At 43.7% G+C, this 16,947-nt stretch overlaps 1 protein-coding gene across 4 annotated transcripts in view; it reads left to right on the forward strand.

The window, feature by feature from the left end:
- Positions 1-16,947, forward strand: part of TRIO (trio Rho guanine nucleotide exchange factor) — a 223,969-nt gene that overhangs the window by 184,754 nt on the left and 22,268 nt on the right. For 3 of the 4 annotated variants that reach the window (XM_032861881.1, XM_032861883.1, XM_032861882.1), the window contains exons 36-44: positions 1,928-2,023; positions 7,230-7,378; positions 8,673-8,739; positions 10,086-10,189; positions 12,441-12,510; positions 14,442-14,531; positions 15,080-15,172; positions 15,952-16,002; positions 16,263-16,340. In XM_032861881.1, coding sequence (XP_032717772.1) covers positions 1,928-2,023; positions 7,230-7,378; positions 8,673-8,739; positions 10,086-10,189; positions 12,441-12,510; positions 14,442-14,531; positions 15,080-15,172; positions 15,952-16,002; positions 16,263-16,340 — 798 coding nt within the window. Of the gene's footprint in view, positions 1-879; positions 1,800-1,927; positions 2,024-7,229; positions 7,379-8,672; positions 8,740-10,085; positions 10,190-12,440; positions 12,511-14,441; positions 14,532-15,079; positions 15,173-15,951; positions 16,003-16,262; positions 16,341-16,947 lie in introns of those variants that run through there. The other variant, XM_032861884.1, reaches the window with a different exon arrangement.

A 16,947-nucleotide genomic window follows, 5' to 3' on the forward strand; every position in this document is an offset into this window, starting at 1 on the left:
TAAACTGTCCAAAAGAAACCTGGTAGCTGGCTTGCACATTCTCCTGCATTCTGGCCCAGGTGCTGAAAACCATGCTATGAAGTCATCACTAGAGGGGTGCCTTGGGTTTTGGTTGGGGGGCAGTAACTAAGCTTTCTGAATAAAACAGTGTTTTCATCATTTTTGCCCATTCTTCCTCTTTTTTCCTTCCCTGACTCCTTCCTCAGTGCTAACACGGTCACTTGCTGGATTACCCGTGTTTTAGGACTCTGCCCCGGCCCAGTGATAGGCAGCTGTGAGGCTGAGGCAAACCACACCTTAGTCTTAACGTGGGTGGCCACCTCCCAGCTCCTGGGAACCCGCCTCCTCCCCCGTGGTGGCACTGGGTGCACAGTCAGAGCACCACGGGGCTTGGCTGCAGGACGTGGCTTGGGTTGGAGACTGGAGTTTGGGGACATGTGAGGTGCAGGCCAGCCGCTCTGGGAGCTGAGGTGAGGTGACAGAGGGCCTCACCCCCTGCACAGAGCAGACTTGCCAGGAAAGGGGAATGTGTCATTTCTCAGACAATTCCTAAACTGTTTTGTGGCATCCCAAGCTGTACCTTCCTCGAAAGCAGGAAACTGAAATTTTCGTAAATCTGGATGATTAGCTGATGTGAGATGAGGGGCCTGGTTGACTTATTCCCCCAGTAAGAGTATTTTTCTCCATTTCAGGACTGTATTACACTGTATACTTCAGTGCGTTGAAGTCATTTATTGGTTATCATGTTACCTCATTGGCTATTATCAGTAGCAGTTCTTCATTTATAAAAATCTGTAGTGATATTCCCAGAGAGTTTATTATCTTGTGACTAATATTTTGTTTTGTTCTGTTTTCTCTTTTTGTAAACTTTCACTGCAGCATTACGTTGATTTGTGTTCTGTGTCTGTTTTGGCTCAGTTTCCTTACCTCTCCATTTGAATTTTTTTCTTGTTTTCTTCACCCCATACTCCAGATTTCATTAGACCAGACCAACATTTGTTTTGCAAATCACATATCTGGATCCACACATGTAAAAGCCTTGTTGTGAATGTATAAATCCGTATCTGTCTCCTGTGAGAAATGCATCGTTAGGACAGCTAGCCGTGTGTCGCATGCATCTCTGCTGTCCTTAATATGAAGCAAGGTTCATATTATGCCCCTCTTCTAGTTTCCAGTTAATCAATGGCACAAGTAATCTGCAAACACACTGTGTTTGCTAATTACTGAAACTTGAACTCAGCAGCCCCTCCCTCAAATTCCTTTCCTGTCAACCCCTGTACACCCTGATTCTAGCCGTAAATGGCATCTCATAGCTTGTGAGGCCACAGATCTTCTGTACTCTGCACTAATCATTGGGGAAATGGATGGCACAGAAAATGGTGAGCTTGTCCCCCCTCTTCCCTGTCTGGTCAGTGCACCCCCGGTTCCTTTCCTTTTCTTTCTTGTTTCTTTCTGTTGACCCCATAAACACAAGAGAGCCATTTTTACTATTCTGTTTGGTTTCCTGATTATTTAAGGATCATTCATTAGACCCCCCAGCCTTTCATTCTTACACTGATCAGATTCTATATTTTTCCCTGCTTAGCCACTCTCCTAGCTGGCAGTTGCAAAAGTTAAAGTTAGCAACCTCCCACACCCAGTCACCTCTTTGAAAAGCATTCTGATGTTACATGACCGAGGATGAAAAACAGACTTTGTCTGCTTTCCACATGTATCCCAGACAGGCTTTATTTAGTATTTCGTGTCAGAATATTGTAAATTTAAAAGGATGACTTTAAATAAATGCAAACAAAGACAAACTTGTGGTCTTTTTGTCTGGAATTACTTTGAAAAAGAGATTGAGCTTGCAGGAGAATTTGCTGTCCGTCCAGCTACTAACATGAGGCATTCCCCCTCCCCCTTCTCTTTCTCTTCACTTCTTCTGTAGGCCTCTTCTCGGTTATTAGTCCGCCCCACCAGCTCCGAAACTCCGAGTGCAGCCGAGCTCGTGAGTGCAATTGAAGAACTCGTGAAAAGCAAGATGGTAAGGCTCCCCACAGACAGTCTGAGGTTTGGAAGCTGCCGTAGAGGCTGCTTGCGGATGGATGTGCCCCCATTCACGTCATGCTCCCATCTGCACAGTGTGCCTGCAAGGGCTACCGAGGGGGAGTCCCCAGGGCTACCGAGGGGGAGTCCCCAGGACCACCCTCACTCCTGACCAGCTGCATGTTTGGGGGGACCCAGCATCACCCTCAGGTTCAAGAATTTGCGTGAAGGACTCCTAGAACTCAGAAAAGGTGTGATAGCCCGAGTTGTGGTTTGTACTGTCAAAGGACAGATTAAAATCAGCCAGGGAAGAGGTGTGTGGAGCAGGGTGCAGGAAGGCTCCAGGGTCAAGTATCCGGTTGTGGAAAGCACAGGCTTCTCCTGACAATGATGTGTGACATCATTTTATGTCACATATGTAGAGTCTGCCCAACAGGGAACACTAACTGAGCCTTGGTGTTCAGCATTTTTATTTGAGCTCAGTCACATACACAAGATTGACTGCTAGCATGGCTCCGCTTTGTCTCCTATGCCTCCAGAAATCCAGATACCACATGGCTCAGAGCCCCCACCAAGAGTGGCACTATTGACATGGACTGTCTGTTGTGGCCCAAGGCCCCTAGGTAAATAGACAGGCCCGTCAGGCAGGACATCCCAGGGGTTAGAGGCACCTTTCAGGAGCCAGGATGAATCCGTTCTTGCACCTACATTGACTGCAGAGCTGACAGCATTTTAGCAGGTGTGGTCAATTCCACTCAGGTCCGCAGGTGTGCCCATGGTCAATGGCAGGTACACATGGGTTGATAGTTCCTTTCACTGTCTCTGAGATCTTTCATTTGGATTTACAGTGTATTACTTAACATCTTTTAAGTCACCCCTCCAAAAATAAAAGCCCTCAGCCTCTCCCAGCAGTCCGTCTTCCAGAGGTAACCACTGTGATCAGTATGTTTCCCTCGAGACATTTTCTTTGCAGGGTGCAAACATTTATGGGGAGGGGGAGGGTGCTTGTCCATGCTCTGTTTTTCAAAAAGGATTCATTCTGTTTTTTAATATTCTAAGACTTAATAAATCTTGAGGAGTTTCTCACATCAGTACTTAAGGTTTACTTCGTTCTTTGTAATATCTGTACTATAGTCCATTGGGTGGATGCAGTGATAATCTACTGAGGGATTCTTCTATAGCAGGCACTATTCTGTGTCTGTATTAACTTAGTAAGAGCCCACTGAGGTAAGTACACATTACTGTCATTTTATCTTATAGATGACAGAACTGAAGCCACAGAGTTTAAAAACTTAACCAACCAGTAAGGGGCAGAGACCTGATTATACTATATAATTTATTTAAACAAATTCATAATAATAATATATACGTGTGTGTGTGTAAAGTTGTGTTCAGCTTTACACTATGGTAAACCTCCATGTTGGTTAAGTGTGTGTGGTTAGATCTGTAGGGTAAATTTCTAGCATTGGAATTGCCAGATCGAAGAATATACTTTTTCAAGGAGATTTATCTTCCTTCCATTAGGTATTAACTGGGTAATGTTATATCATCCCCATTTCTTCTACCGTAGGTTCTAATCAGTCATCTGATTTTTTTTAATCATCTGATCATTCTAACCATCAGAGACAGCAAGAAAACTGTCAGCCTGTCTGTCACTGACCCTGGACACATGAAACAGACTGGAATTGACATTTGCTATGAAACTGTGGTTGATTCAGTCAAGTGGGAATTGTATCAGGGAAAATTCAGACTGTTTCACTGTGCCATAACTGGAATTTCTTCCCAGGTAGTCATGTTCTGAAAGCGACATGATGGGCTTGGAAGTTAGGAAGGTTGCAAGTACTTGGTAGAAAACCCCAAGAACTTGACTCTACTGGTTAAGAGTTTAGGATCTTTTCAGTTTGAACTGAGCTAAACTGCATCCCGGCAGTCTCTTTGAGACAGCTTGATTGATGGTCTAAACAAAGGGTACTCAAATTGTACCCTGTGAGCTTTCAAGCATTTTAAAAACAGTCATTTATACTCCTCAATTATATGATCATTAAAATCATTCTAATAATTGAATAGTTTTCCCAAGCAAGGTTATGAGGTGGCCTTTGTCAGCCTTCTTGTCATTCTGTGTCTGAACTGCATTCCATTTGAAGTGGGCTGCGATTCATTTGTCGTTAATTCACATGGTCTTGAAATGGAGAGGAGCTCTAGGATGTGGTTTCTTTCAGCTCTTACTGCTTCATTCCTTCCTGTCATTTCCAAGGCATTAAACTTTACCAATTGAAACTCAATTCTTTCTACTCAGTTTTCTCCTTCAGTTAACAGGAACAAAGCTCTTGCCGTCACGGAAAGAGCATACACTCGTGTTCAAACACTGCTACTTACACTTGGGCTCTCTGAGCCTATGTCCTTCAGCTGTAAACTCAGCATAAGGACTGTTGCCTCAGCTCCTGGCCAGGTTCCATCCACGTGGGTAGTCACAAGTGCTTGCCTTTCCCATTGGAGGACCGTGTTTATGCTGTTCATGATGGACTTATCCCATTCTCACTGTCCATGGAATATAATCTAGATTCTGCCCTCTTTTTCTGGCTCAAGGGAAACATTGCTCTGTGTTGATTTCCTGTCACTAATCCTCTGATGTCAGAGGAGAACTGCTTTTTGTCTGTGAAAACTCTGAATCATTTTAATATCCTTTCACCTGTTCTATGCATGTGAACTAGGGTCACGTACTGCAGCACGTTTACCATACGCTGTAGATCCCTGGTCATCCACATTCATTTTCTTGTGGGTGACCTCTCTGGCTGAGTTGGCTGTCCTTCAGAAGCTACATACTAACTTACTGGCCTGGGAAGAAGTTGTTCAACTGTTACACAGTATGATATTCGGGGAATTGAACCTCCTAACCCTAAATTCTGCAGAGTCGATCCGAAAAATAAAACCACCCTGGAAACTATTTCACTCCTCTCCCTGACCTCCACATCCCGGATCCATGCGGTGTGGGAAACATGGTACGTCTTTCCTGAACAGTGGAAGCCCATAGCCACTGTGACCATTTGCACTTGACTTTGGGGTTTTCTTTTCTTCGTTGATCTAAATATAAAGGGAGACATAAGAAAGAGTAAAAAATGAATAAACATCTAAAGATACTAGAAAAACAACAGAAATAATGAGTTGAGAAATAGAAAAATGGAATAAATAAAACCAAAATTTGTTATTTGAAGAAGTAATAAACATAAGGTAACCTCAAGAAAATAGAAGGGGAGGCACAAATTCACAAAACAAGAATTATAAGGGAGGGGCCAACTAAGGAAATTAAAATCACTGTAACACTTTTTGTTGAGGTCTTTGAAAATAAATTGGAGAACCTGGATGAAATGAGCAGTTTACCAAATGAGTTAGCTTACCAAAACTAACCTCAGAAGAGATGGATTATCTGTGCAGACGTGTCCTCATCCAGGGAATAAAGTTGACAAAAACCTGCCCACAGAACACCACCAAACCCAGGGGACTTCACAAGAAATTCACCCGAATCTGCAAAGTCCCAGGAATTCTGGTTCCGAAGGCTTGTCCGGTGGAAGCCTTTCTTCGCCCTCACTGGCTCCCCAGCGGGGTCCACGCCTCCCGTCTCCACCCTTGGCCATCCAGATAGCCATCCTGCCAGCCGAACACCAGGGCTTCACTAACACCAACCATGTCCACTGCTTGGCCTCCTTGCTCACTGCACTGTGTAAAGGGACATCAGGAGACATCTTCTCTATTTTCTGTCTTTTTTATCACCATCGAAATGAACAGAACTGAATCTAACGAGCAGCAGCTATTTCCTCGCAAATCTAGACCAGAGACGGTGCATAGAGTCCTTCCCTCCACCTCCAGACTCCAGCCTCCCCTCGAGGAGTTCCGTGATCGATGAGCACAGAGCAAGCCTGAGGCTTCCTGCAAAGTGCTTGCTTCCAGTAAAGGCCAATAGCTAATTATTTCAAAAACAGAGTGCTCTGTTCTCATTGAACGCTATTCCCTGTTTGTCCCAAATAAGTGCAGCGGTTAGTTTGTTTCCACAGCTCTGTGGGTTTGGTGAACAAAACTACATGCATAGACTTTGTGTCCTCACGGCAGGGCTCAGTGACGAGGTCAGCATTGGTCTGTTACTCTTAAGGGGAAAAAAATGGGACAAGCATTAGGAGTTTTGATTTGATGCAGAATATGAAGTGTTCCTGCGGTTTGGATTGAGCTTTTTGTTGGAGGGCAAGTTAATCACGTTTTCCCAGCTCCCGTCTAGATAAATACTTCTTGACCATCCTGTATATCCAGCTGGGTGCTTTAGAAATTTCGAAAATATTATAACCCACACCTGTTGGAGCTTTGGGAATTCAGTTAAAAAGCATAGTTAATATGTACCAACTAGAAAGTAAGCAGTCACTCATCATTGTCACAGTAGTCCAGGGACAGAAGTCGAGGTTCATCTTAGATGTGTTGAACACCTGCAAAGCTTCATTCAAGGTTCTACACAGACTACAGCATTAACGACAGTCACTCGTGGAAACTAAACTCCAGTGGAGGAGAGGGAGTTTGGGATACCTCATTGAGGCAGCATGACAACTGCTTCCCATGGAAGAGAGCAAGGATGTGGTGCGTGTCCAGAGATAGAGCTCCATTCAGCTGGGCAATGTGCGTGCACTGAAGGCAGAGTCAAGGCTTCACGGATAATCAAGAGCAGCCCCCACGCTGTCTAAACTGAAATAGAGATGGCCCACACTGCTGCGCAGCCCACCAGCTGGGGACACGGCTGATGCGCCTGGGGTAGGCTGGTCTGATGGAGGGGGTTCTGCGCGCTTCTGCAATGGTCCTGCCGCCTCATAACTGCGGAGAAAGGGCTGCGTGTGGAACGCCCGTTACCTCAGATATGGGGGCAGAGTGCGCTGATGGCAACAAGTTGGGCTATTTCTAATTATCTGGTGAAAAGGAATAGAATTTATTAATGCATGTAACTTGACTGTCCTTTTTGCCTTACCTTATTTATCCAGCTTCTCTTGCTCAGTATTTGTGTTAATAGTCGGGGGTTTTGTTATGAAATACCATGTAATATCACAAACATAGATCTTCTGATTTTAGCATCAGGACTTCTGTCTTTTCTGACTTACAAGGTTTCCTAATTCTAACTCCAGCCTCCTGGACCATAGGCAGGAAACGTGACTGGTGGTCTGGTTTTCTTTCAGGCACTGGAGGATCGTCCCAGCTCGCTCCTTGTTGACCAGGGAGACAGTAGCAGCCCCTCCTTCAACCCTTCAGACAACTCCCTCCTGTCCTCCTCCTCACCCATTGATGAGATGGAAGAAAGAAAATCCAGCTCCCTAAAGAGACGGCAGTAAGACACGTTTCCATGTCTGCGTTGGTCAGATTTCCTCCTGTCTCTGTCACCTTCACACATGTAACAGCGACCTGTCTCTGGATCAATGCGACGGGGAGCTCCAGGGTCGCTCCTGGAGTAGTTGTATTGGTCTTTGAGAATCTCTCAGAGCCTCATAAGGGTGCAGGAAGTCATAGCTGCAGGGTTTTCCTTTTTAAGAGGTTGGAAATCACTTATTTTATTTATGTTATATTATGTTTATGTTGTGTTATTTGTTTGAGTAAGCTCTACACCAAACATGGGGCTCGAACTCACAACTCCAAGATCAAGAGGGCCTGCTCTACTGACGAGCCAGTCAGGCGCCTCCCCCCCCTCCCCCGTAGCTGCAGTTTTTGGTATTTGTATGTTGTACTTTGTTTATAAATAAGAATGATACAAGAATTTCTTCTGTCACGTTATAAATAAGAATGATACAAGAATTTCTTCTGTCACGTCTAGTGAGAAACTTCTGTGCTTTATATTACATACGACCTGTGAAGGAAAGAAAGCAACATAAAATCAGATCGAGTCCTGAACCTTGAATATTTTTTTAACATAACCTTAGTGATAGTGTTTCTCAGTTCCAGTAAAGCTGCTTATGGTGAAAAGGAGAATCCTGAGAAATACTACAAAAGATTTTAACCTTGCCTTCAGAGAAGAGGAAATTCTTGTGTGAGGGCAGAGACTCGGTTTTCCGGTGCACTCTGGATCCGAGAATGATGGCCGCTCTCGGGAGAGGCCCAGCCTGTGGGGGCTGAATGAATGATGAGCAGACGAACAGACTTTTCCAGGCCAGCTGAGGTGCTATGCTCTTTTGATCAACTAATTTTCTTATCTTATCAGAAAGGCCTTGCAAACAGTTATGAACCTTCAGGCTCACACTTTTGGCTCAGTGATCAGACCCAAAGCGTTAAACATCTGAGTTAAAGTTTTTTCTTGTAGGTCCAGTGCAGCTTAAAATGATGTAATCATTTAAAAACAGAACAAAACAAACTTCCTTCCTTTAATGTTGTGCCTTTATTTGGAAAAATCACGTCTAAGTCTCTCTTGATTGTCCATATATGTGATCAGAGTCCCCAGCTCTTGGGGGTTACGTACATGAACCTGTAAGTGATTTGGGACATTCAAGAATTGGAGACCCAGTTGTGCAAGTTTGATAGATTACAGGACAGTCCCAGTGGGAGTCTCACCTGACAAAAGCAAAGTGCTGAAGAACTCGTTCAGGAAATGAGAAGAGTTTGGATTGTAAACACTCGTTTTTCTCTCTTTCCAGCTATGTTTTGCAAGAACTGGTGGAGACAGAGCGTGACTATGTGCGGGACCTCGGCTATGTGGTTGAGGTATGTTTTCAGAGATTTGATAACCTGCATCAGCCCTAAGAGTTGTCAAGGGAGTATCATGTTTGACAGTTTAACACTGATACCTTCTCAAAAGCTTTAAAAACATTTTGACATCCTTTCCCGAAAAGAAAACCCAAGTTTCAGGAAAATGAAATTTAGCCAATCACCTTCATCTGTATTCACTTTTAAATGTTTCTTTTTCACATAGTGTATCTTTGACATAATTACTTTTTTTTACAATTAAGTTTTTAAATTATATCCAGCCATTGTATTTATGACATGGGAATCTTGGTTTTGGTTATTTACAAACACGGGTATCATCGCAGAATTGAGAACGGCGTTGGTTGAAGAAGTCCAGTGTGACTAGCTGTGGCATCAGTTCCATCCTGAGTCCACCGGGGTTCAGAGCTGGCCTGTGGCTACAGTAGGCCGTCTGCTTATGCTTTCCCCAGAACAAATACATCACCACATTCATGGCCCAGAAATTGCTACGCATGGTGTAGCTGTAACAAAACCATGGCCTTCCACACAACTTCAAGGCATCAAGTGATGCTTTGTGAGAAGCACCACTTAACCCGGTCATTCAGGTCCAGGGTGTAATCTTATTTATAAACTCAACCCATCAAAAAGCGATTTTTATGGTATACAGTTTTACCACTTCTTTGGTTTCATAAATTTATTTAAGACCGTACTTTGGGGATGTTCATTCCATTAAAAGTAACAGCGTTCACAGTTAAGTGTGCAGCAAAAGATTTAGCATGCTCGTTGTATCTGCGGTATAAGTCACTTGAATTACTTAAGAGTAATTCTTACTCTTACTTAAGTGTGTATAGGCTGAATCCCACTCGAGAGGCTGAAATGACATTTTAGCAGCATACTTAATCAAGTGTTATTTAAAAATCCACTTATGGAAAGAATACTGTTAAATTCTTATTTAACAAATTATGTAAATAATCCAAAAAGAAAAGGAGTTCTGTTTATATTGTGCTAAGAACAGAGAAAATATATTTCTGGCCAAATATTTAATGTTTACAAGCTGATAAGGTGATTTGTTTTATGAAACCATTTATGTTTAAATGTCTTCAGTTCCTTAGAAGACTTTGGATCTATGAATGCCACACAGTCCAAGGAGAGAAAGTCATGGCAGTGTGTATGGTGGGACATTTCAAGTGCCAGGCAGGACTTTTTCCTGCATAGCTTTTGTTTGTTTTTAAAGAAATACTGGGTTTTGAGACAGTTGTGTATGTCTGTTTTTTACTTTATGACGGTTAGTCCATAAGTCATGACTTGATCAAGATATGTTCAGTGAAGCAAAGTTATTTTTATTTTTAAATATTCAATTCTAGGGCTACATGGCTCTTATGAAAGAAGATGGCGTTCCTGATGACATGAAAGGAAAGGACAAGATTGTATTTGGCAACATCCATCAGATTTATGACTGGCACAGAGAGTACGTAAGACACTTGCCATGTGTGATGGTGTACACAGCATCACCACTTGCTAAACTGCCTTGTGGCAGGCAAATGGGAAAGGATGTGCATTGGTTCGTGTCCTTCCTTTTATTACCTGTGTGGCCTCCCAGAGGCAGCTGGTACAGAGGAAGTACTGATAAGGGCACCTGGGTGGCTCAGGCGATTAAGCATCCAACTCTCGATTTCAGCTCAGGTCATGATCTCAGGGTCCTGGGCTTGAGCCCTGCATCAGGCTTCATGCTCCGTGCAGTCTGCTTGAAATTCTCTCTCCTTCTGCTCCTCCCCCTGCTGGTGCACACTCTCTAAAATGAATAAGTAAATCTTAAAAAAAAAAAAAGACAAGAAGAAATAGTGATGTGCCAAGGAGTTTTGTGGTAGCATGTCATGGCAGGGGGGAAGAGTCTGTTCTGCTTGCTGGTGCATCCAGGGAGTGCCCGTGGGGATGGCTGGAAGCACCATCACCAAGCCTGACCGCCTGGGTTCAGAGCCCAGTCCTGGCCTTAAACCACTTGCTTCCCTTCTCCCGGCCTCCATTCTCCACCTACACAATGTGGGTCAGAGTCTTACCCCCCCTCATGGGGTTTTTCATGAAGAGAGACTGAGTTAATACATGCAAAGCACTTAGAACACTGTCTCTGTAGAGTAAGTGTCAGTAAATGTTTCTAATTAGAACGCAGCCACCTCTTGAATAAATGCAAATTACTGTTAGAGAGTTTTAAAGATACTATTTTTTCTAACAATTGTAATGGAAAAATCAGACATGACTGCGCCCAAAACATTGGACCCCAGCACCTTGTCATACCCATCCTGCTAAGGAGATTCACATGGAGGCTGGTGCTACAGCACATAGGCCCCTTCAGGTCACCTTACTGTGAATTTAAAAGACTAATCATCTGCAGACTGCTTAATGCCAGCCACTGATATGGTTATGGACTATTCCAGCAGCCCTGATGGGTTCCCATGACCTGCACAGGCCACCTGCTTTACTGTCTTCATGTGTATCACTGTCCCCTTGGCCTGGAGAGGGCTCCCATCCTCCTTCAAAGCCCAGGTCAAATTATCACTCTCCATTAGACCTCATCACTCCAAGCAGACGTGCTCTGTTCTCCTTGCACATAGCATACATAAATGTGCTTTTGAAACTAAAATACTGTGCCGTTAGGAGGAGTTATCAGAGTGTGTGTATAGTAGTGTTTCATTATTTCTAAATTCATCTGTTCTTAAAGAATGTAAAACCCTTGAACCCGGATACAGGGTCATCATTTTCATATCCCCCTAATGTCTAATTCAGTTGACTCACAGGTAAGTGAGTGGCCACTTGCAGTCACAGCATAACTGATCGCTCTATTGACGATAGACTTCCCAAGAACCTACAGTGAACCTGATTTTAGAAAGGGAATATTTGGTGCTCCTCTGTATTCTGCCGCCTCCGAGTCTGGCTGCGAAGCCGTGATGGGAAAGAGGGAACAGCACAGTGCTCCTGGGACGACCAGACAGAGAAGTTGCCCCTGAAGATAGGGCCGCACAGCGTGTGCACAGCTGTAATCAAACCCCAAGTGCTAGAAAATTCAACATGGCCTTAATAGATATGTTGGTTTGTGGGTTAATAAAATACCAGACATAAATGTCAATGTGGGTGAGTACTAACTAAGGGGGGCACGTGTCTTCGAGACTGCAGCCCAGAAGTGCTAGAGTGCTTGTCCGCAGCCCTTGTGTTGCTGCGGTCATACCCGATTTCTGTCTCTAATGGGAGCTGCTATATATAACCGAGAGGTTACTTTGGATGATATTTGGGAAAATGTTATAAAAGTGGCAGAGGTAACATATTCGGTATTTTGTATCGATTATTCAATTTGAGCATCCTAAAAGTGACTATAAAAATATATGAAACTCAAGTATTCAGAAATAAAAATGACCAATTGTGTTGAAACTTTTTTTCTCTGTATTAAGCCATGATATGTTATTGCTTGTGTCCTTAAGAAAAGTGAGACAAAACATGTTGATTGTCTAAGAGAAGGAAAGGTCGTTGGTCAAAGGATCGTCTCATTTTGCCTTTTTTCACCTGTACATCTCTCTTGGTTCCTGCCCTAACAAAATGTTTTCTGGGCACATTCGATTTCTTAAGTATATACTTGACATTTCCCAATTGTTCATGTTACAACAGACTATTTTGACTAAAATCAGAAGGCCGAGTTGGAAATGGCTCTAATATTTCTCTTCTTGTTCCAGCTTTTTTTTAGGAGAGCTGGAGAAGTGCCTTGAAGATCCGGAAAAACTAGGATCCCTTTTTGTTAAACATGTCAGTACAATAACATTATTTATTTGTATTCTCTTCTGATATCATCGTGTTCAGTGACTGGTTTTTCAGATTAAAGGAGAACTTACTGGTTGTTTACAAAAGTGCTTGTGTTAAGAATCAAATCAAACTGTGTAGTGTCAGCAAATTGGAGTTAAGCCCCACTCTTGCACACAAATGACGTGCTTTCTCAGTCACCTAGCCCCAGCTGGCTGTGCAGCTCAGCGCAGTGCAGAGTGGTCCGAAGGGGGACCAGAGGCAGACTTGAAGCAGGAGCATTTGGGGATATATGTGGCCAAACAGTTGTTTAGTGACGATAGTGATGTACCTAAACGTACAGTTTAGGTTTAGGTTTGGGTTTAACATAGTAGCTAAATATATATGTGTATCTGAAATAAGTGTGTTAGCATTAATGGGGTTTTTTAAGGAAAAATTCCTGCATTTATAAAAAGCTAGTGATACAAGTTTTTGCGTTTTTGCAAATCTCTTTAATGTCTGCCTTAATAGAAGACAGATGGATTTTTATATCGGCTTCTGCATTCATTCTGTTGGGGAATGGTTTTTTGGTTAAAAATACATGGAAAAAAATCCATCCTCATAAAGCAGAGAGTCAGAAAGAAACAAGTATTTTAATACTCTTTTCAGGTAATAATTATGGGCAGTTTTCTGAGATGCTACACCGGAACTCTACCACGTAATAGTATCTTAAAGGTTAGCTGCCACAGGGAATCTGGAAAGCTCTATGGTGGACTTCTGCCTTCCTATTTCACTGGAAGCGCCTCCCACAGGCAGGCTTCCACTCATGCACTAGCTTGTGCACTTGTGCCTTGGTCAGTTGGAAAATACTGGTTCAACAATTTAGAGCTTCCAGATACGGAGACATTTTGTTACACGGTATCAAAAAGTCAGATTTGTTGATGTCACCAACCCTCTCTCTAGACCAGTCTTTAGGTGTTAAGTTCACAGTGGCAGATACCATGTTTTCCAAAATTCTCGTCTTAAACTTGAAAACTCAGAGTTTCATTATCAACAGTACTGCTGGTTTGCCTTGAAAACAACAGGCTTCTTTTGTTCGTGTTCAAGAAGATGACTGTCAGAGACCCAAGTATAAATAAATATAGTTTGTGTCCCTCCTCCTTTCAATAAAAATGGCGGCCCACAGCTCGGTGTCACAAGTGCTTCTGCTTGAGACAACTATCGTATGCCACATAAGTGTTATGTGGACCTCTCTTTTGTCTTAAGAATGTTAAAAAGATGTATAGTCCATGGTTGAGTTTTAATTAAATGGATTTTTATGGCTGCAGCCAGAACATTCTGAGGTGGAACTGGCAGTCTTCTGCAAATGTGCTGTCGTGAATATTTGTCAGGTGCTGGCTGGTTTTGCACATCATTGAGATGGTAGCACAAAGACAGGGGCAGATTTTACCTTAATATTAGTCTGAAAATAATTTTGACCCACTGGATTCCCTGAAAGGCCACAGGGACCCCTAGGGGTGGGCACACCACACTTTGAGGATCATCGGATTAAGGGAGGGCTCAGTGTGTACGTTTTCCCCGCCTTCAGTATCCGAAGTAAAAGAGCTTTTTCTTCCCTGCTAAAGTCAACGAGGCGTCCTAGAGCCCTGGGCCATTTGGATGGGTGGCAGTAATTCTCCTTTTAACATGAAGAACCATGTCCTCTTGTTGCCCCTGTATTGCCGGGTGAGGCAAGGGGTTTGAAATACCTGAGGGTGCCAAGAGGAAAGATGGCCTTTGGAGCCACAAAGCAGAATGCTGGCCTAGTCATGCATCTGGAATGTACTCCCACAGGCCTAAACCACAGTTTTGTTTTAAGAAAATTTCCTTGATGTATGTGCTGAAATGTGCGTGTGCTCTTATATTCTAATTGAACTTCCGATTGTTTTAACCCATCTGTTTGCCTTTTTCGTTCCTAGGAGAGAAGGTTGCACATGTACATAGTTTATTGTCAAAATAAACCAAAGTCTGAGCACATTGTCTCAGAATACATTGATACCTTTTTTGAGGTAAGACCCAAGAAAGAAACAAATATTTCTGTATCTTCTGTGTACGGTTGATGTCCCAAACCTAAAATAATCATTTTTCCTAGGAACTAAGTAATCCTTTTCTATAAATTAGAGAAATGAGTATGAATTTAGTCTGATTGTGTATCCATTAACCTTCAGAAGACTGGGGTCATTGTTAAAATAAGGGTTTTTTTTTTAAGCAATTTTGAACGTAAGGCTCTTTACAGATTCACAACAACTCATGATCTAAACTCTCAGCCTAAAAATAAAGCATGTGTTTATATGAATAAAAGAGACCAAGTGAAAGAAGGTCTTTAAATAAGCAAAAAGAGACTATTTTGAAAACTGCCCTGAAAGGTTGGAAGAGGCCATTCTGCAAACTGGTGGCACCCGGACTGGATTTTGTGCAGCGAGGCCCCTGACCCCACCCCACACCTTTCCTGCCTTTCCTGCTGGGTAGTTAGCGTTTCTGACCCATGCAGGGATTCAACAGTTGTCCTCTGAAAGGCAGCACTTACACGTCTTTCTTTTCTTCTTTAAAACCACAGGACTTAAAGCAGCGCCTGGGCCACAGGCTGCAGCTCACAGATCTGTTAATCAAACCAGTGCAGAGGATCATGAAGTACCAGCTGCTCCTGAAGGTGAGGCTTTGCATGGGGCACACTTGGCTGCAGACTCTGGGGTCGGCAGTTGGTTTGGTGAGGGGACCGGACTGGTGAGGAGAAGGAAGGGTTGGGCAGGGGAGGGGAATCTTTCCTATAAAAAAATCTAAAGTGGTCTTGTGATTCCTAATTTTAAATATTTCAGAGTAAATTTCTTCAAGTCTAATAAAGCACCTTATACTATTTCCTCGATTTTTTATTTACATCAAGTTCTGAATCAAAACGTCACTTGAAGTGAACTTTTTTCACCATCACAGATCGTTGAATGCTAATGGTTTTCCTTGGCTTTCTTGGCCTTTCAAGTTTTCTGATCTTCCTGGGGTCCTGGGTAAAATTAAAATTTCAGTCCCGCCTCTTGCTTTCTGTTGGCTCTGACAGAGCTCAGAAGCCCTTGGTTGGTTTAAATTTGTCAATGCAATTAAAGGCAAAGCCACACAGTTTTCCATGACGAAAGTGAGTGTTGTAATATGTGGAGAGTCCTTGAGTTATCACACTTAGAAGCCAGGTATCCATGGAGCCCAGAGCCGTCGTGGAGTAAAAGAGGAGCCGGTACCTGCTTAGATTTGGTTGACTCTACCCTGCTGTGGCTCAAAATCCTCCTAAGAGTGTCTTTGCGTCGTGTTACTGGGAGAAGCAGCGAGAACATACAACCGAGACGCTTAGCCTGGCGCCTGGCACAGCAGGAACAAGCGAAAAGCTTAGTGGCTGTTGTTGCGATTGTTGCCCTTATCTTGTCCTTCTCTCTGTGCTCCTTGCAGGACTTCCTCAAGTATTCCAAAAAAGCGAGCCTGGACACGTCAGAATTAGAGGTACTTACTTCCCCTGCTGGGCCCACCCTGTGCTCCCCAGGCCCCTCACTTAATCCTCCCCACCCCTGTCTCCAGTGTCTCCCAAGCATCTTACCCCGGAGGAGCCTGTCCCTAGGAGGGGTCTGTCCTCCACCTGGATGTGCCCTCCGCACCCTGGGGTGGGGGAGGAAGGAGGGAGCCCGACTCGGGGTGGGGCGGAGGGTGGACACGCCAGCTGTCCCGAGGGAGCTGACCGGTGCGTCTGCTTTCTCCCCCCGCAGAGAGCCGTGGACGTCATGTGCATAGTCCCCAAGCGCTGCAACGACATGATGAATGTGGGGCGTCTGCAAGGGTTTGATGTAATGCGGCTGCCCCCTGCGCTTGTTCCTCCAGCCTCCCTCGTTTTCTTTGGTCTTCCATTATTTACCTCCACATGTAGAAAGCTGATCTTTTCTACCTGGTTTTCTGTCTCCTCTAACTGTTCTTGAACCTGATTGATCTTTTCTTTCAACTTCTTTTAGTGTATTTGATTTGTTATTTGACGACCTTCCTTTGCTCACAACCCAGCGCCTGATGGCGGAAATAGGCAGGACCTGCTCTGTCTCGTGGGCCCTCCGCTGCTGTAGTGGCAGGTGCCTTCCCTGGCAGGTAGTGGGAAGCAGGGGACCCCTGCCCCTCCACTCTCCCTGGGAGCTTGACTTCAGGCTCATTGTATGCATTGTTAGTCTGACGTTTCTATGAGTTGCCAGACTATTGATATTACATATATTGCCTTATTAGTATCTTAAAGATACTCAGAATTTTCACAAATTCAACTACTAAGTAAGGAAAGGGGACACATTTCTGCTTTTCTTGCCTACTGTTTTACTAGAGATTTAGGATATAAAGTTCTGGTGCCGTGGTTCTCAGGAAAGCACACACAGACTCTCCTGGAGGGCTTCTGAAAACACAGGTCCCTGTGCATTA

The sequence above is a fragment of the Lontra canadensis genome, unplaced genomic scaffold, assembly GCF_010015895.1.
Source record: "Lontra canadensis isolate GAN:19392208 unplaced genomic scaffold, GSC_riverotter_1.0 scaffold22, whole genome shotgun sequence".
Taxonomy (NCBI): domain Eukaryota; kingdom Metazoa; phylum Chordata; class Mammalia; order Carnivora; family Mustelidae; genus Lontra; species Lontra canadensis.